Source organism: Protopterus annectens, chromosome 6.part1 (genome assembly GCF_019279795.1).
Source record: "Protopterus annectens isolate FY-2018-M chromosome 6.part1, PAN1.0, whole genome shotgun sequence".
In the NCBI taxonomy this organism is placed as follows: Eukaryota; Metazoa; Chordata; order Ceratodontiformes; family Protopteridae; genus Protopterus; species Protopterus annectens.
The window spans coordinates 326,403,150-326,423,788 of record NC_056738.1 but is presented as its reverse complement, the minus strand read 5'-3'; the positions used below and the strand labels follow the sequence as shown (position 1 = coordinate 326,423,788).

The 20,639-nt window shown below is 42.2% G+C and overlaps 1 protein-coding gene across 1 annotated transcript in view; it reads right to left on the bottom strand.

The window, feature by feature from the left end:
* WDR74 (WD repeat domain 74) overlaps window positions 1–20,639 on the bottom strand; it is a gene marked incomplete in the record, with an annotated part of 481,100 nt that overhangs the window by 293,037 nt on the left and 167,424 nt on the right. The window contains 1 exon segment of the mRNA XM_044075744.1: window positions 15,412–15,512. Coding sequence (XP_043931679.1) covers window positions 15,412–15,512 — 101 coding nt within the window.

Genomic DNA, 20,639 nt, shown 5'->3' with positions numbered 1-20,639 from the left:
AGTACGTGTCCTGGAGGTTGATCGAGCACATCCAATCTTTCTCCTGCAGGTAGGGCAAAATAGACTGAAGAATGACCATCTGGAATTTCTGCTTGGCTACAGACAGGATCAAGGTGGTTTGGCACTAAAAAGCACCTGGAATAAATGCCTGATCTGGATTGGTCTAGCTGGATGGGTTGGATGATTTGCTTTCTTAGAAGCTTTCTTAGAAGCTTGTCTATTTCTAGTGCTGCTACCTCCCTTTACAAAGGTGGAACATCTGGGAAGCGTTTTGGTGGGAGAGATGGTTCAGTGAACAGGATGGAATAACCTCTGGATATAACCTGCAACACCCAATGCTCTGATGTTACGGACTCCCATGCCTCTAGGTGTAGTGAAAGGCGACCCCCGACTGCCTCCAGAGATGAGCAGTCAGGCAACCCCTCGGGGCTGCTGTGCGGGTCTGTCCAAGAAAGTTTCTTGAGACCTGGAATTTCTCGGACCCCCTCTGCCTTGTGGGTGGTGTCTGTCAAAACCCCCTCTACCTCTGGGGGAAGGTGAGTCCTGAGTGTCTCGTGCGAACTGAGACTTCCGGAACCACATCTTCTTTGTTCCTCGTTGATTCCTTCAAAAGGATCTTTGAAGGGCAGAGAAGCGTATCCCTGACGGCAGACAGTGTTTTCCCGTCCTTCTCACTCTGAACCAATGTGTCACGAACTGTTTTCCCAAACAGGGAAGAACCATCATAAGGGGCATTTGCAAATGATGCCTTGAAGGGTTCCGTGAATTGACACACCCGGAGCCAGGCGTGGTGCCCTGGTGGCTCCCTCAATAGCATGGGAGCAAAGCCACATGGACATGTTTGCTACCACTTTGAGAGTGGTCATCCATGCAGAGAACAACTTCTTGCCCTCCACTGACATGGACTCTAGGGGCGACTCAGTGACCTCCTTGACTAGGTCTCGCTGTAGTCGAATGATGTGTGCCATGTAGTTCAGTGCCCTTATGGTAAAGGTTGCTGAAGCATGCACCCACTTCCCTAGACTGTCCATGGTCCTAGACTCCCAGTCAGGAGGATGGACCATAGAGCTCTCCTGTGTGAGCTCTTTTTTTCATGGTGGCAGCCACCACCATAGCATCTACAGAGGACCTCTTGCTCGAACTAGTCCTGTCTGGTGGGGGGCTTAGAACTTTATCTGGGAGCCTAGGGATGGGACCACGCGGTGTCCAGTTCCTTCCGGCCCTGAGATGTTACGAGGTCCACACACAGATCCATGGGAGGGGACACCCAGAAAGTAGATGGGCCTGTGCCGAATGCCTCTAAGAATACTGACTCATCCGAGGTTGGTTTCTGGGTGGACCCCCCCCCCCCTGGCAAAGGAGTTCCATGATGTCTCCAAAGGAGACATCCTTGGGGGGGTGATCGGGGGGGGGGCCTTCCCCTTCCTCCAAGTCAGTGTCTTCGGTCAGGGACTCTGGAGAGGAGTCCAAGTGGTGCCTTTTGCACTTCCGTTTGCGAGGAACCTTCTCAGTGGGACTCTCTGGGGGGAACTCGCAAACTGCTTGTTGCTCCTGCATGGGGGCTTCCTGAGGCAAAACCTGCACAAGCTGTCCCTGAGATAGCAGGAAGGTCAGGAACGTACCCAAAACAGAGAGAGTCAGGGAGAAGTCTGAGGACGAGATTGTCAAGGGCCTAGACGAACTCGTGAGAACCCTCTCCACCAAGTCAAAAGCCAAAAGGGAGCGGGCATCCTGAGAAGCCACCATCAGAGCCGTTCCTCTCTGATCTGACAGGGGAGTAGGAGCCGAGACTACAGACGCTCAGATACCAAGGGGTAGACTGCGCTCCAACAAACTCAGAGCCGAGAGAACCCCCTCAGATCTGATGCCGAGGCAACGGCTCCGAGAGCTCGGATCTGAACCGGTCAGATCAGATACACTCAAGGCCATGGCCAATGTCGAGGTACAAGGTACCATCGATGCCAACCACCAACGCCGAGAGTCCTCGGATCCAAAGACTCCAAAACCGAAGGAGATATTGGGGGTGAAAAAGGTCTGCGAGCTCCCCTGTTCTGGAGGGAGACGGGGCCGGCAAGACTCCCATTAGGATTTGGGTATGGATGAACTTCCGCATCATCCTGTCCATCTTCGCCTCACTAAGGCTACGGGTAGACAGAGAGGAAACCACTGACACCGGACGGGAATGCCGATGAGGGGACACCCTTAGTGGAGACCGAGACACCGCCAGCTCAGGGGAGAACCTGGGAGAGTGGAGATGGGGAATACTGGGCCTGGTGGCAGTTTTGGTCTTGGGTGGAGGCCCCACCGAAGCCGAACGGTCCGGAGACCATTTACGCAGTCTACCTTTCTTATGGCGCCTTTCTCCTTCCCCAGACCTCATGGCGGGTGTTTGAGTCCCAGAGGTCTGGGAAGGAGAAAAGGCAGAAGTGGCGGTTGAAGAGGCCGAAGACGGGGTTGTGGGGACAGTCGTCCCCGATGAGGGAACCAAGCCCTTCAGAATGAGCTTATCCCTCCTGTCCCTTAAAGGTCTCCAGGTTGAAGCCCTCACAAATGGGACAGTTGGTAAGCAAATGGGCCGTGACCAAGCAAACTACATACACACAGAGTGTGGCCATCAGCTGGACAGTGCTTACGGCTGCATTCTGTGCACTTCCTAAAACCTAGCTTAGGGGGAATATCAACCATACTCCTTGCCTGGAAGAAAAACACACAAACATATAGACACACACACACACACAGACAGACACACACACACAGACGCACACACACAGGCAGACAGACGCACACACAGGCAGACAGACGCACACACAGGCAGACAGACGCACACACAGGCAGACAGACGCACACACAGGCAGACAGACGCACACACACACACACACACACACACACACACACACACACACACACACACACACACACACACACAGAAGATAGGAGTGAGAAGACCAAAGGGAGAACTACAACAAAATATATTTTTTTTCATTAAACCGATGTCAAAAGAGGGTAGAGGAGGTGAGGGAATAGGAAAGCACAGAAAGGAAGAAGAACTCTCAAAAATCAACTATTTACCACAGAAAGAATGCTCGGAGCTCAAAACCACGATGCTTAGCTATTCAGTGGCAAACGAGATCTGAATGGAGGGAGGAAGGAGATAGGGGGCATTATGGGTAAGGGAAGGAACTTGGAGCGCAGATCAGATGCTGGTTATGCAGCAGTGTCGGATCCAACTCGGATTCATAGACCTACAGGTTGAAGATTAAATGAAGTCAACTACTTCAGATGATTTAGTTCTGTCTAGACAAAAATGCAACCGTCAACAAACATCTAAGAGATAGAGAGTATATTCCCCTTTGTTTTGTAATTGGAAAAAAAAACTGGCAAGTTGATACATTGGTTAATGTTGTTCTCTGTCGCAACTTTGGGTAGAAAGGATAGGTTGGTACATAATGTTACTCTGTCTTATGAAAAATTAAATAGGGATATTTGGAGGACAGAGCTCACAATTCAGATACTCTTCTTGCAGAAAACATTCAGGCTGGATGATATCAATCGTACCTACATTACAAGTATGACGGGTAATTGTAATTCTAAAGGGATAGTGTATGTAGCCTTATGCACACGATGTAATGCACATTATATAGGGAAAACGGAAAGACAGCTGAAGAAGCGTATGTATGAACATCAGTACAGAATACAAAAATGTGACACTAAAAATGCTCTTTATAGACACATCTCAGAGAAAGGCAAAGACCATAGTTTCACTTTTGCTATTATTGATCAGGTTCATATCTTACCGTTTGGAGGGAACTGGAAAATGGAGTTGGCTAAAAGAGAAAGTAGATGGCAGATTCTGACCGACTCCACCAGAAAACCGGGTTTTAACGATTTTATTAGTATTAAACCTTTTTTAGCTCTCCCATAAATTTAACACAAATATTATCTACCACCCATTATTACAAGCGACCCACATATGTTAGGATGCTGTTGGAAATGTAGTTTTTGGGTATCACTATATTATACATTTAGCCTACATACTCAGTCTACTTTTAAAAATTGTTTATCACTGTGTTGTAGGATATCTAGTAGTTTCATACCAATTCTATATAATCAACTTATGTATATGCTTAGCTGATATATGAATGCATTACATATATGCATTCATATACTCCATGTAGAAATACTAACTTACATTTGGTATACATATTAAATATACCACATACATCTTTTATGCACATTTTGAGACACTCTTTGGAAATAATAGTGTACTTATAATAAGTGAGCTTTAAGTTCACATTTTACATTTCATATTTTATAGGAATTTTTAACATTTAATAACATATGCCATTTTTTAAGGTCATTTTATTAGGAAACATATGTTTTTACTTGTATATATTATTAGAAAGACTAGCTTATCTTAAAATGCAGTCTTCACTGTGAACAGTACGCCTTTAAAGTTTTTGGCGGTTTTTGGATGTAATTATTCTATTATCTAATTATGTAGAGTATAAAATAGTATGAATTTGATGAATTAAGTGTTCTGAGGAAGACTGTGATAACAGTTGAAAGCGCTTAACCTCACCATCTTGTATCGTGTGGATTTATAATAAACTCGATTTCTTCATCCTTGTGTACGAGCAGTGTGTCCTAAAGTCTACCTATCCAGGTTTGTGTTACCCAGTTGCAATTCTACTTGGTTTGGACAGACACACACACAGACGCACACACACAGGCAGACAGACGCACACACAGATGCACACACAGGCAGACAGACGCACACACAGGCAGACAGATGTGCACACACACAGACACACAGGCAGACAGACGCACACACACACAGACACACAGCCAGACACACACACACACACACACACACACACACACACACACACACACACACACAGAAGATAGGAGTGAGAAGGCCAAAGGGAGAACTACAACAAAATATATTTTTTTTCATTAAACCGATGCCAAAAGAGGGTAGAGGAGGTGAGGGAATAGGAAAGCACAGAAAGGAAGAAGAACTCTCAAAAATCAACTATTTACCACAGAAAGAATGCTCGGAGCTCAAAACCACGATGCTTAGCTATTCAGTGGCAAACGAGATCTGAATGGAGGGAGGAAGGAGATAGGGGGCATTATGGGTAAGGGGAGGAACTTGGAGCGCAGATCAGATGCTGGTTATGCAGCAGTGTCGGATCCAATTCGGATTCATAGACCTACAGGTTGAAGATTAAATGAAGTCAACTACTTCAGATGATTTAGTTCTGTCTAGACAAAAATGCAACCGTCAACAAACATCTAAGAGATAGAGAGTATATTCCCCTTTGTTTTGTAATTGGATAAAAAAACTGGCAAGTTGATACATTGGTTAATGTTGTTCTCTGTCGCAACTTTGGGTAGAAAGGATAGGTTGGTACATAATGTTACTCTGTCTTATGAAAAATTAAATAGGGATATTTGGAGGACAGAGCTCACAATTCAGATACTCTTCTTGCAGAAGTGATAGCAACCAGAAAACAGTCTTCCATGATAGGAATTTCAAATCTACTTTGGCTGAAGGCTCAAAAGGAAGGTGGACTAGAGCCTGTAAAATCATAGTTAAAGAGCCAACACTTCCTTGGGATTTAACAGGAGGACTAAGAAGGAAAGTACCTCTACAGAAGGCCTTAAACAATAAAGATGAATTTTCTCTGATATGATAATTTGAAATAGCTGTCAACTGTACTTTTACAGTCGAGTGACTCACCTCCCCCCCCATGAAAAATATGAGCAAGAAAATCCAACGCTGCCAGAATAGGAGTGGTAAAAAGATCTAACTGCTGTTGTAGAGCCCAAATAAGAGAATCTTTTCCATTTACTCTTACAGATTCTCCTTGTAGAAGATTTGTGGGAGGAGATCGGAATGTTTTGGACTGGGGATGAAAGCCTGGCAAACCTAGCCATCACTGGAATTAGAGAAAGCATGCAGTAAGTTTCAGACCTTAGAGATCGAGGCGAATTTGCCCTGATGGATGGGACAACAGATCTGGACGTGGTTTGAGCATCCACAGAGGGCAAATCAGATGAGACCAAAGCAAGGTAAACCAGATTTGCTGAGGCCAAAAAGTGGCAATGAGAATCACATTACTCTTCAATCTGGGTGCTTTCTGAAGACATTTGGGGATCAAGAGCAGAGGCAGAAAGGCATAAAGTAACCAGGGAGGCCAAGCATAGGCTACAGCATCTCTGGGTGACCATCTCTGCGGGGAGAAATTAAGGCTGCGGTTGTTGTTGTGGGGAGATGCAAAGAGATGGTAGGAAGGTTGATCCCATTTGTGGAAGATCAAGTTTGCCACTGACTGATTCAGAGACCACTCATGAGGCATCAGTAAGACTCTGCTGAGCCCGTCCACTATAATGTTGCACTCCCCCGGAATGTGCATTATGATCAGAAAGCGGTTGGTATAGATCGCTCACTGCCACACTCTCATTGCTTCTTGGCACAGAGGATAGGATCTGGTTCCCCCTTGTTTGTTGATAAACCATACTACTGACATTTTTTTCTGTTTGTATTGCAATAGTCCCTAGAGGAAGAAAGTTGTGAAGTGCCTGCAACACTAAAAGGACTGTTCTTATCTCCAGGCCATTGATATGAAAGTTGGTGTCCTGTGATGTCCACGTGCCTTCGACTGTCTGACCCAGGAAATGCCTCCCCCACCTCAGAGACATCCGTGGTCAACGTGGTGTTTGGGGGGAGGGTGAGAACACAAGGGTGTCCTTGAACTACCAAGAAGTGAAGCCACCAGAGTAGACAATCTTTGCACACCCGTGACAGTTTAACTGGAAAGCTGAGGGTATATAGATTTAAAGACCACTGGACTGCTAAGGTTCACTGCAGAATTCTCCTGTGTAGATGTGCTGTTGGTAACAGATTTACCGCTCTGAATTGAAAATGATTGGCTCCCAGCCTGAATCATAGATATCTTCTGGAGCATCTGTCCAGCTTGATGTGGTAGTATGCATCCTTCAGGTCTACTGAGCACATCCAGTCATCCATTTTCAAAAGAGGTAGAATACACTGGATGTGACCATCCTGAACTTTGACTTTTTTACTGACTAGTTCAGAGATGTCAGATCCAAGATTGGCTTTGAGGTCCCCTATCTTTTTTGGTGCTAAAAAGAATCTTGAGTAAATGCCTGATCCAAGCTGATCTGGAGAGACCTTCTAGATGACTTTTTTGGAGCAGCTTTGAGATCTAGAACTTTGCTGCCTCTCTCTCTCTCTCTCACTGGGTAGAACATCTGGGAGACAGCTCTTTAGTTTGGGGAGTTTTGAAAAGTGAATGGAGTATCCTCTGGATATAATCTTTTGCACCCACTCATCATATGTAATGGCTAGCCAGGCTTCTGGGTGCAAGGATAAGTGCCTCCCAAGATGTAGGTGGGCTGGAACAGAAAGCTTGCAAGAACACAGTTTCCTCAGGGGTAGTGTTTTGGGAAGACCATCCACCTGTTTGGCGCAGGATTTCCAAGATGTCTCCAATGGAAACATCCTCAGGTGGAGATCTGGAGGACACTTCCCCTTCCTTAAAATCAGTGTCTACTGTGATAGATTCTTCTGAGAAATCCAGGTGCCTCCTTTTGCATCTTCTCTTCTGGGGAATCTCCTCAGTGGGGTGTTCTGGGGAGATGTTGGGAGAGATCTGGGATTCCAAAGGTGGAAGTACTTGAAGGCTTTGCTGGGCCGGCTGTCCCAAGGGGGCAGTGGTGAGGTCTCAGAAACAGTATCCATTGGGATGAGAAGTGGATCCGAAAGAGTGGGAGCTGAGGACATCCTTTGCATGGAGAGAACCCTCACCACCACCTTGAAAGCAGAAGGGGCCGGAGACCCAAAGATAGTCTCTTGGAGCTGAAACTACTAGGCAAAGAACCCCCACGGCCCGCCACTCTGATAGGGAAGTCAGGGCCAAGCTTTCAAATGCAGACACTCAGAGGAAGCGGCGGCTCAGAAAACTTTGGAGTTGAGGTCAACCCCTCGGAGCCAACGCTTTAGCTCAGAGTTGCTCTGCCCTGACACAGTCAAGGCAGAGCGAGTCAGGGAAGCTGCTGGAGTCGAAGAGAGAGAGAGAATCACCATCGGCTCCAACACCTCGACTCTCAGGGTGTTCGGATCCGAGAGCTCAGAACCAGGAGGATGGATTGGAGAAGGAGCTAAAGGTCTAAAAGGTGACTGCCTGCCCACAGACATGGTAGGGGTCAGGACTGATAAGATCCCCATCTGGATTTGTGTCTGAAAGAACCGCATCAATCTGTCCAACTCTGATTCAAAAAGGCTGTGAGAGCACTTGACAGATGATGCTGTAGAAGGTGGCTTGGACGAAGTTTTAGGAAATCTCTCCTTAAGAGAAGGCCCTGTGGTAGGAGGAGGAGGAATCCTAAGGCAGGGGAGCTTGGAGCCAAGGAGACGACTTGAGTGTACTTACTCGGATCTGAGGGTTTGGAATCCGATGCCCTAGGATCCTTGTCTGGAGGCTTGACTGAAGAAGAGGAAGCAGACTTTCCTGGGGAACATTTTCTGTGTTCCCTGTCTTCTTTATGCTTCTTAGAGAGGGGTTGAGCCCCTGATGTAGAAGAACCTGCAGACGGGGCCAAAGGAGGTAAAAGGCCCTTCAAAATAAGTTTATTTTTCCTGTCAGCCAGTGGCAGTGCTCTAGGGTGAAACCCCTTGTAAATGCAGCAGGAGGATTTGAGATGACTAGGGCCAAGACAATAAACGTACTCCCTGTGGGCATCAGATAAAGGATTCTTGTGTCCACAGGAATCGCACTTTTTAAATCCTAAAAGTTTATCAAATATTCTACAGAAATGGTAGAAAGGAGAGAAACAAAAGGGAAACAATTCCTGCCAAAGCTGGAGACTCTCCTTGCACTGGAAGATGCTAATGTCTGGGAGGTCATGGAAACTTGGTTCAGGGCTGCAGTCAGAATCCCTGCCTTAACAGGCTACACCTCATTCCACACATTCAGACCCCAAAATGAGGCCGGAAAGACTAAGGGTGGTGGAGTCTCTATCTTCATTAAGGACAGGCACACCTCCAGACTGGTCTGCCAGCTACAGACCCCCCTCCATGACTCAGGACACCCACTCCTCTTACCTGGATCTACTTGACTCTATCAAGAAACTGCCTAACACCCTGATCCTTGGTGATTTCAACTACCCCACCATAGACTACACCTGCAGTAATGCACTCACTCAAAGATTCCTTGATTTCATCAATTCTAACACACTAGACTAGCTTGTCTCATTCCCCACAAGGAGAGATAACATTCTGGACTTGGCTCTCACCAACATGGGTGACCGCTACACCACTTCCATAGTATATTCTTCCCTGGTGAGATCAGATCAACAGACTGTCTTGTTCAAAGTTTTTATCCCCCCACCCCAAGTCGTAATCAAGCTAAAAAACTTCTCAAAATCTGACTACAACCTCCTAAGGGAGGGTATCTGTAGCTTCACACCACCACCCCCTTCAGGGGATGCAGACAACTATGCTCAACAGTACGCCAATGCAGTATACAAGTACTTGTACAACTCCATGGACTCAGCCATACCAAACAGAACTAAAACCTGCGCCTGAAGGAAACACAAACCTGTTTGATGGACATCCTCTATCAATAGGCTTTACAACAAAAGGAAGAAACTATTGTCAAAGGCGTAAAAAGGAACAAATTCCAAATTGGAAAAACTCCCTTCTTAGCCCCAACAAGCAAATTAGATCACTAGTGAAAACCTCCAAAGCCAACTAGCCTCCAAAACAAAGTGAAACCACAAAGCCTTCTTCAGTTGCGTAAGGAACCTCCATGGCAAAGCCCAGGTTTGTTATGAATTAGTACTCAACAGTATCACTTACACCGATCCTGTTGACTTGGGTTCAGAGCACTCTTCATCCCCCTGCCATCCCCCCAAAGGGCCTTTCGACATCCCAGATACTTGTCCTGCACCTCACATCTCTGAAGATCAAATGTTAAAGGTCCTATCCAAGGCAAAGAACACAGCTTCTATGGGACATTATAGTACCCCTCCCAGGCTGAATTCTGCATCATCTCCAGCAAGAACTGGCTTCAACACTGAGCATTCTATTCAACCAAAGCCTAATTACAGGCTTCATTCCAGCAGAGTGGATAACTGCCATTATCATCCCCTTGCACAAAGGTGGTACCACTACTGACCCTAGAAACTATCACCTAATTAGCTTGAAAAGTCTGATCTGTAAATCCAAGGAGCATATTATTATTATGGATCTCATAAACAAGGACACAGGCAATCTCCAAGCACTTGACCCCACCCAGTTCGAACTGGTCAACGGCAGATCTTGCTTGCAGAACCTGATTGACTTCTTTGAGACTGTCACCAAATCTCTGGATGAGGCAAAGTCAGTACATACAACTTAACTAGACTTGGCCAAGGCTTTTGACATAATCCCCTAGTCGGGCATCATTGAAAAGTTAACACAACTTGGCATAAATCCCTGTCTCATCAGGTGGGTGGCCAACTGGCTCACCCACAGGTCCATCATGGTCAAAATAGGTACCTCCACCTCTGATAGTAGACCTGTCACTAGTGGAGTTCCCCAGGGATCTGTACTGGGACCCCTAATGCTTGGCATCTACTTCTCAGAAGTCCATACAAAGACAAAAGGCCTGTGGCTGATCAAGTTTGCAGACAACTGTAAGTTGGGTGCTGTCACTGACTCCCCAAATGACGTTAGCATACTGCGAGAGACTCACAGCAACTAATGACTGGTGCCAAAGTCATTGCCTTAAGCTAAACACAAAAAATGCATCATACCATTCGGTAGAAACATGGCAACCTCCTAAACACACAACCTGTGTTAAGAGACCTGGGTACTCAGGTTGATAATCTCACATTCGACCATTATGTAGTGGCAGTGGTCAGAAAAGCCTTTTACTTGGTTCATCTCATAAGTAAAGGGATTGCATCCAGAAAAAAAAGAGGTTATTACCTCTCTATACTCCTCCCTCATTAGACCAATAATTGAGTACAATGCCCCGTTTGATATGTACCTCTCCAAACATCTGCACCAACTGGGAAGGCCAAAGCAATTCCTCACAAAGAGGATCCATGACCTCCAACACCTGTCCTATGCGGACAGGCTCAAATCACCATCACTGTACTCTGTATTGATTGCTCAGAGGTGATCTGTGTCTCACCTACAAGGCAATCTCAGACCCCGCCCTACTAGAGGTGCTCCATATCCGTAAGTCTAACTCCTCGCGCATTACCCACTCGAAAGGCCTGAATCTAATATGTAAAATCAACAAAACCTGGAGTAGAGACAAATTTGTCTCCCAGAGGCTGCCCTGTTTCTGGAATAGACTTCCCATACACATCAGAGTACCTCGCTGACCCACTTCAAGCACAACTGTAATGAGTGGATGGGGAACTACAAATTTGTACCAGGGGTTTTACCTGTGTCCCTCACTGATTGGGGTGACAGGTGCTGACTGAGGTTTCTTTTTGGGGATAAACTCTTGGCTAGGCTTGTAAGATCCCCAGGGCCATTAATCTAGTAACCTCCTATGAGAAAGCTTTTTTTTTTTTTTTTTTTAAGAAATGGGGACTAGGAGAGAAGGGAAAAAGTAGTAGTAAAAAAATTCTACAAAAAGCTATTGGACTTAGCTGTAAGTCTCAAAAGAAGCTGGAATCAGCAGACCACAATGCTTCTACTAAGAACAGCAAACAAGATCTGAGGTAATCGGGGGAGGCATTATGGGTAGGGGAGGAGCTTGAGCTTCAGTGCCTAAGCTTTTGAAAGCAGCAGAGTCGGATCTGAGGTTGGATCGGAAATGCACAGGTCTAGGAAGAATTAAAATGACATCATCAGCTCAAGGAAAATAACCAGAGATCCTGTAGCGGTATTAGAAATATTTTGGAAATTTTATAAAAAAAACTGTATAAGGCAGAGAAACGTGAAAATAAAGAAAAAGCACAAACAGAAATGTTAGAGGTACATGAGGCTCAGTTACTAACAGGATAGGGGAAGATGAGATAAAAATGGTGATGTATAACCAATCTACAGGAAAGTGCCCAGGAATAGATGTCATTCCAGTGGAAGTCTGGAGGCTAGGAGCGAAGAAAGTGATAAAGATCTGGAAGGTTTTGTTTAACAGCATTTTAAAAGGAGAAGCACCAAAAGAAAGAGGTGGTGGTTGTTATTCCTAAAGATAGTAACAAACCAACCCATTACATCAAGTTTCATATTAGCCCATCTGAATTATAAATCATGATTATAAAGTGTTTAAGTCTATAATGGCTAAAAATGGCAAAGGTGATGGCAGAATTAATAGAATAATGATCCAGATGAAAGCAGAATTTAAGAAAATATCACCGTTGTTTATGGCTCTTTATGCAGAAAAAGCATTCTGTAGAGTAAGCTGGGATTTATGAGTAGGGCAATGGAAGCATTTGCATTCCCTGACAAAATTATACGGTTAATTAGGAGGGTATATGAAGGATCAGAGGCGAAAATTAAAGTAGTGGTGGTGGGGTTCCTCTCTGATAAGTTTCTTTTCAGCAGCGGTGCCAGGAAGGGGTGTCCTCTTTCGCCTTTATTTGGATTATATTTAGAACCACTTACAAATAAAAAAAGGGAGTCAGAAAATTCAAGGACAGAATTGGTATGGCAGTCAAAAAATTGGCTTTATTTGCAGATGATATTACTTTATACCTGATAAAACCAGAAAAGGACATTTCAGTGTTGTGGAACATTCTGAGAGAGTTTTAAATCTTTTCAGGATACAAAATTATTGATAATAAAAGGGAAAAACAGTCAACATGTACCCACACACAAATTGGTTCAGCAATACCCATATTTATGGGGAAATTATAAAATTAAGTACTTAGGAGTATGCAATAAAAAGGATTCTGTTATGGCAGCTAAGGACATGTGCGAAGAGACTAAAAAGAGAATATAAAAACTCAGAAATTGGAAGCTCTGTTTTATGGATATGGACAGGATGATCCTTCCAACAGAACACAGTGGTTTGGGATTACCCAATTTTAATGGGTATTTTAGAGCTACACAGTTAAGTTTCCTATATGCAGCACAAGCAGAATGCTATATTTCAAAGTGGAAAAGGATGTTGATGAAATGAGGGAGTGTAAGAAACAAGGAGAGACTAGAATTTTGGATGTTGATCCTTAAGAATAACAATAACCATACAGAATACTGTATTCATTAAATAGCAGAAAGTAGTCTAAGAACTAAGACAACAAGGGGACGGAGAAAGCAAATTCTGCCAATAGAGATGACTGCAATTATGCATACAGAGAAAAGTCAAGAGGGGGCTGGAATTTACAGGAGAAATGTGACAAAGGAACCAAGGCACTGGGAGCAAATAATTAGAGAGGGAAAGGTAACAGAATGGGAAGAGGCCAAGAATTCATCTAGACTGCAGGCTAGAGATCGATATCAGCCCTTGACAGGGAAGGCAGAGTATAAGCAAAAAGAAAGAGAATGGATTATAAGTAGAAAATCAACACTGGTGGAGTTTTTAGTAGAATTAAGAAAAGAACAGAAGCTGCTGTTAAAAAAAGATAATTAGTAAGGCATATTAAATATTACACGTTAACTATATGAATTAACTATATGAATCAATCAGAGGTTGTTAGAAAGAACTGGGAAAAGATTTTGGATAAGCAATTCATAAATAAACAACAGGGGATATATGTACAGCTCCCAAATATGCAACAACGTTTAGATGATTTAAGATCTTTGTTTGGAAATGTTTGCATAGGTATTTTTATACCCCACGCACACTCAATAATTTTTCCTCAGGTTACCAGCAATTGTTGAAGGTGTGATGTAGAAGAGGTAATTGGAAATTATTTTTCTGAGTGTAACGAGTTGGCAGACTTTAAAAATTCCATGCAAATTACTCTGTCAGAAATATCAGGTGAGTAAATTGGTGTAAGGAAATTATTTTTTGAGCTGTGATACAGAATCAGAATGGCCGAAAAATAGTAAGGCCTTGCTGAGTTTAATTCTGGTGGCTGTCAAAAAAGCAACTACTAGAAATTTGAAATTGAAGTCTAAACCAACTGTACTAGTAGTAAGGAATATAACAACAGATATAAAACAACTGGAAGTGGGATCTTTAGAAAATGGTAGGAGAAAACTACAAAGAAAAAAATAGGAATTGTGGAAACAATACAATTAAAATAATGTTTTGGAGGAGGAATGAGGTTTAAGGAAAGACAGAAATTGAATGAGCTATATAATGTTTAACTGACAATGACAGGACAGATAAGTTGATGTACAATATTTGCAACTGAAGACATGTCAATATGGTTTATTTCCATTTATATAAATGTATGACTGCCTGTGTCATAAGTGATAATTTAATAAAGATGTTTCTTGTTTAAAAAAAAAAACATAACATACATTATCCTAAAATTCAAACAGAATCTAAACTCTAGCACCACCAGAAAAAAAACAGCATCTACTTACTTACTGCCATCATTACTCAATGCACTGGCTATCCTTACTACCCATAACTCTATAATTTAAAATCTAAACTAGATATATTACAATAAAGTAGCTAAAATTGCTTCAAATCTCCCTTCATACTTATACAGCTGCCTCGCCCTAACAGACACAACTTTGCTAGAACTGCAAAAACAACTCACTAATCACAGCCCAAACATAACTATCAACCTGATAACTGTCCTGACCTCAAAAATACTCTGCAGTACTACACCACCACTAGTTCTTTATGATTTAACAACCAATCTCACACTAAAATAATTAGATTCAAAATACATCAGGTGACTCAATATATCAAAAATCTGGAACAAAATTCCTCTAAAAATTAAACTTAACCCTATTTTGCAAAATTTTAAGCTCACTATCAAAGAACACCTCTCCAAATCCTGCCTATGTTCTTGCCACAATCCAGACTAGATATTCTTCTCCATTTTACTTCCTTTCATTACTCCTTTCCAACTATTTACCATACACTCACTCTCCTATCATATCCCTTCTCTTTACACTGAACCTCTCAAGTTGGCTTTTTAATCTCCTACACTTTGTAACATTTTTCTAACACCCCAAACTGTTTTAACTACTACTATTTCATCCTATGACTGCTATGTTAATTACGTATACTACATGCACACAACCTTACCAAAACCAAATTTCTTATTACTGTCTTAAAATTATATTTTGCATCACTGTATGCTCATATTTACAAATTTAATTATGTAACTATCCTTGTACTAGTCCCTCTAAGTTGGAAATTTTCTACCTTGACCTCCGCTGGAAAGGGGTATGCCACTTATCCCAGTCAGACTTTCTCAGTAATCAAATGAAAAATAAAAATAAATAAAAAATGGTAATGAATGGAAACATACTTTGCATCAGAAGTTAAGGAAACAGCTGTGAGTGGATACTCTTCAAATGTTGCTTCCAATACAGGACGGCGTTGAGGTGAACTAGGATCATAAACTCGCACCTGAAAAGAAATCAGAAAGGTCTCAGACTCTGCTTTTATCAATTATTTATGTTCCAGGTCTGTGTGACAGAACACTTACTTCAACATTACAAAGACTCAAATTTTGATGGTTTTAAATTGCTATCTAACAAAACATAGAGTGAACAGACATATGTTGTGTAGTACACTATGCAATCTGCAATTACAAAAGCTATAGACAGTTATCTATTTCTCCTTCGGGATAATATTTGGATTAGCATAAGTCTACAATGTCATGCAAACATTAAAGACTGTCCTATATAAAGAAATATACATTCTGTATAATCCTAACTTGTGTTGTCATCTATCTCTATCACACAATAGTCTTGCAACAGAAGTTTCATCTTCGTTCTAAGAGGAAGAGGAAAACAATTAATGAAGCACACAACATTCAGTGATCTGGACTCTTACGACAGTGGCATGACTTCATGCCCTGTGGCTCACAAATGCACTGATAAATCCACAGTGGTCTTAATAGGTTCTCTCCCATGAACCTAAAATTAGTATACAGAAGCAGACAAACATTGGTTGCCTTACTTACTCCAGTAGTAATCATCACTGTGAAGATGGAAAGCAAAAGCTACTGGAAAAAGTTGAGCACTCACTACTCTGGATAACTGAAAGGGAAGAAGTTTCCTTTGAAAGTTATCTGAAAGATGCTGTGTGTTCTCTTAACAGTTTACAGTAGAGTTTTGAGGTACGTTCTTTCACTATAAGCCAGCAACATGACAACAGTCCCTAGAAGCAGAACAAAATGTATGCCAGGAGCCTATGGCTCTCTTCTTTGGGAAAGCAGTTTGAATAAAAAGTGACCCACCAAAGGATGTCCTCCTTTTGTAGGTCATTTCCACCATGTAAATTCCAGAGTGATATAACGATGGGCACATATATCCCATAACATGAAAAGACAATCCAAGCAGAGTCACCCACTGTCATACCCGGCGGCTGATCTTTCTGGAAGTCCAAGACCTAAATTCTATATGTATGCCCAATGATTCCCCCCTTACTTTAATAGGGAATAAAACTGGGAGAAAGGCATATAGCTAGGTCAAAACTAAACTAGCTGCAACTTTAGGATGAAACTGGGGAAGGCCTGTAAAGAACACAATCAATGAACAAATAAGAGTACTAGTAAATTAATGCCCCATCTTAAAAATGATCATGTCCAAATGATGATGACAAGAAAGCAATCTTACAGGAAAGATGCATGAAAGTGAAAGGTAAACACCGCTCAGAATAATCCAAGTCTCAGGTTCTAAAAAACAGTGGTATCAACTATGGGTACCTGTATATTCATGTGCTTTGGGAAACAATGTACATGACTGATACTGAAAATATTATGCTTGTCTGAATAAAATCATTGCTTAATAACAGATGTTTTGAAATAACACCTTATGCAGGCATAAGACTGAAAAGTATTAAAGAAAAACGTGAGGCTGAAACAGATGAAACTGTGTGTAAAAAAAATCAAAAATTCTTCTTGGCCAAGTTAATACTTGAAACAAAAAGCATATTTACTACCCCTAAAGATAAGCATTAATTCACATAGACACATTTTTTGTTCATGTATTAAAATACTGAAGAATGTAAAAAAAAAATTACGAGACTGGTTTATAGAAGCTTCCATAAGACTCAAAGACATATACATACATTATCCATATCTCTTCAAGACAGTTTCCTAAAGTAGGTGCAATGAGTGGGATTCTCTCCTGCTGTTCTGCACCTACTAACATAATTACTTAATACACATTTTCAAAGAAGTCATACCCACAAAAAACAATGACAGTTTCCTGTGCGCCAGAGTTACAGGGTGCTTTTACCATCACATCCACACAGATCTTTCCTTAGCTAAGACTATATATCATCACAAAATGAAAATGCATACAGTAAACTCTCAGTTAACCTGCACCCATGGGGACTGGTAGATGCCAGATAACTGTAGTTTCTGGTTGCTTGAGAGTTGCTATTAAAATAGGTCTGACTAATACTGTACTCTATACTATTGGTTTGGTTTGACTTGTTCTCAGGTTGGGGAGAGAGGGAATTTATTCTTATCTTCATTTTTAAAACTCTAAAAACGAAATGTTTGTTTCTGTGAGGGAAAAGTGCAACACATGAAAATTCTGCGGTATTTCTTTGAAATTGTTTTGATGGTTGCTTGAGTTCCGGTTAATGGGAGTTTATTGTACTATCAAAAGATTACAGCATAATCCTTCCTTATAAAATTCCTTTGTTTGTAGAACATCCCAGACAAAAAGAAATTTTAAAAAGGGGCACACAAAAGGAAGGATAAAACCTGCATTTTTTACTTAACAAATACATGACTACATGTATGAGATTGATTACCAGTCAAGCTTCTCGCAACTGGATTACAGCATACTTTTCCTCTGCACTGGATATTCCTGGCACAGGGGCAACAGCCATCCAGAGAGGCTATTTTGCAAGCAGTAAAGAGGGTGCTCTGGCACTTTAGCTGTTATACTGGCACTGAGGGTGTATGTTATAGCCTCTAATCCCTTCTTGGGGGGGGGGCATGCAATCCATCACCACAGGGATTACTAAGCCTTCAACTTGTGAGTGCATGCTCCCATGTACCCTCGGGGAAGGCTACTATGTACTTCGTTTCATGGCTGAATGGCCATGCCAGGGCTATCCCTTGCACCACTGCCCTTTCTCTTAGAGATTGTGGCACTGGATGGCTTTGGTTTGCCCCACACCCATCCTCCCCCAAAGCAGCTCCAACAAACTACCAACGTGTTAAAAACTGGCTGCCTGAGCTTTAGTTATGGCTTTATCCTTCTATGCCAGTAGAACTGGCTTAAGTGCATGGGTATTTCATTAACCTAACAATTTGCTAAAGTTTTGTCATGAGGCTCCATGAGTGAAACCCCTCCAACCACCATACAAAGCTCCATTTTGTACGCTGATATACAGACTATTATACCACATATTTCACTTATCTTTTCTAGTTATCTCTTTTTGCACTCTTTAGTTTAATCTACTGAGCTGGTCTGTTTTTTGTACACCCGTTTACTACCTCTTCTGCATAAAAAAAAAAAAAAAAGTCATGACTCTCATCTCTGCTAAACACATACTACTATATAGAAGTTTTAAAGTTTTATTTATTAGTTTGTTATGGATGTACACTGCCCTCGGGCCAGCCCACAAAACCATGTCAAAAGAATGACTGACTAAAATCAGACCTTCTTCAAGAGACCCTTGTGAAGACCATTAGAGAGTCAAGTTCTTGCAACAGTAGTGTTAAATAGTTTTAGGAAACCTTTCAGATGGACTTAACATGTCAGATTTCCAAGAATTTTACTATGACAAACCTAGAAGGCAAGCAAGATGATTAAAAGGCTCTAGTCCTAGAATGTTGTTGTGTCTTTCGGCTTTTCACGGTTAGGGGTCACCACAGCAGAACTACGGTCCGCTAATGATTGGTAGTAGATTTCTACGTGCCGAGTTGCCAGCTCTGATGCACAACCTTCAACGAAGGTATGCCCATTCACGCATGTCTCCACACAGAAGACGCTTTAGCTGAGAATCGAACAGGACGTCTTACTGTGAGGCGACAACGCTACCACAGCACCACCACCGCAGTACTGCTCTAGTCTTAGAATGCAGATGTAAAATCCAGTGCGCTCTAAAGGTACTTACTGAAAGCTTATAAGCTATGGCACAAGTGTCCATCACAAGTATGACGCTCAAAACAGGCATAAATTACTCAGATTAAAAAGGGTCAGATGTGAAAATTACTGGTAAAAAAAAGCTAAATGTACATTTATTTTTCTGACCAACAGTCCTGCATCTTGAACCTGCAGCAAACCAAATTGCTTTTTGTGACCATGTTTTACTCATGAGAAAGACTGGCGCTGCTAGTATAAGGGTAAAGAGCAATCAGACCTTTCTTCTGATGTGGTGGAAAATTAATAGATTGTTTAAGGAAGATGTTGGAGCCAAGTTTGCTATGAAATGTGAACACATTGTTTAAGGAAGATGTTGGAACCAAGTTTGCTATGAAATGTGAACAAGTCCAGAAGAAAACATGGTCTTTTTCAAATATCAAAAGACATCAGACTTTGCAGGAATCTGTGTGAAACAAATGATGATGCTATGGGAGACGTCTGTCAAAAGGGTTTTTTTTTCAAGAAGCAAACCTGATGGTTGTTGAGACAGACTGCCTCAAAGGGGAAGCACAAGTCCTGCAACTGTAAAATTTAAGGTAAAATGAAGGCTTAATTCTTCTCTGGCAGCTATCTCAGGCAAAGATTGATCAACTTATGGAATGCCAACAATTCTTCATCCATCAGGTTATGAATAGCTGAGGCATACATTTTAACCACAGAAAACTTCAGATACAAATTGAAAGGATGTCTAAGCTGGATATAGCAACACTGCATTAAAACAGTGGGTGCAGCCAAGTTATGCTACAGAAATCAGACAGAGAAATGCTCCAGTTTAACGCTGTACGTTACTCATATGAATGGCATATAAATCACCATTAAAATCTTACATATCCCACTGATCCCTTCACCATGCTTCCAGTAGCTCAGAAGGCAGGACCATATCTACATAAGGAGTTCAAGGCTTTAATATGGAGATTACCTTATTTCTTTATCTACAACCAAATTTTACTTGAAAGTAAAATCATGTGATAAACTCACAGAAAAGTAAATGTCTGAACATGAGTCTTACTGCTGGGCTATGATTCATCAAAAATGGAAAGTTATTAGGTAGATGTTCAATGATCCTGCAAGACTTCCAGAGTTTCTCACATCCGTAAGCGAAGGATCTTAAGATGTTCATTAAAAAAAAAAAGAAAGCAGCCTGCACCACGTTTAGTACTTTTTTTGTGAAAGAAAGACAAAGATGTCTCTAACATGCCTGCCTGTAGAGGTTTCTGGCACAGGTCTGCTAGTACAGATATTCCCACTGCTGAGAGAAAAAGAAAAGCTGGGAAGGGGAGGTGTAAGGAGATAGAGACAGTGAGAAAGAGAGAGAGACGACCTCTCTCCCAGGGCTTCAAACTAAAGTGGTAGAAGTAGGAAGTCGATACTGCAGCAGTCATCCCTGTATTTGAATGTCTAGTACGCAAGGTCATCATGT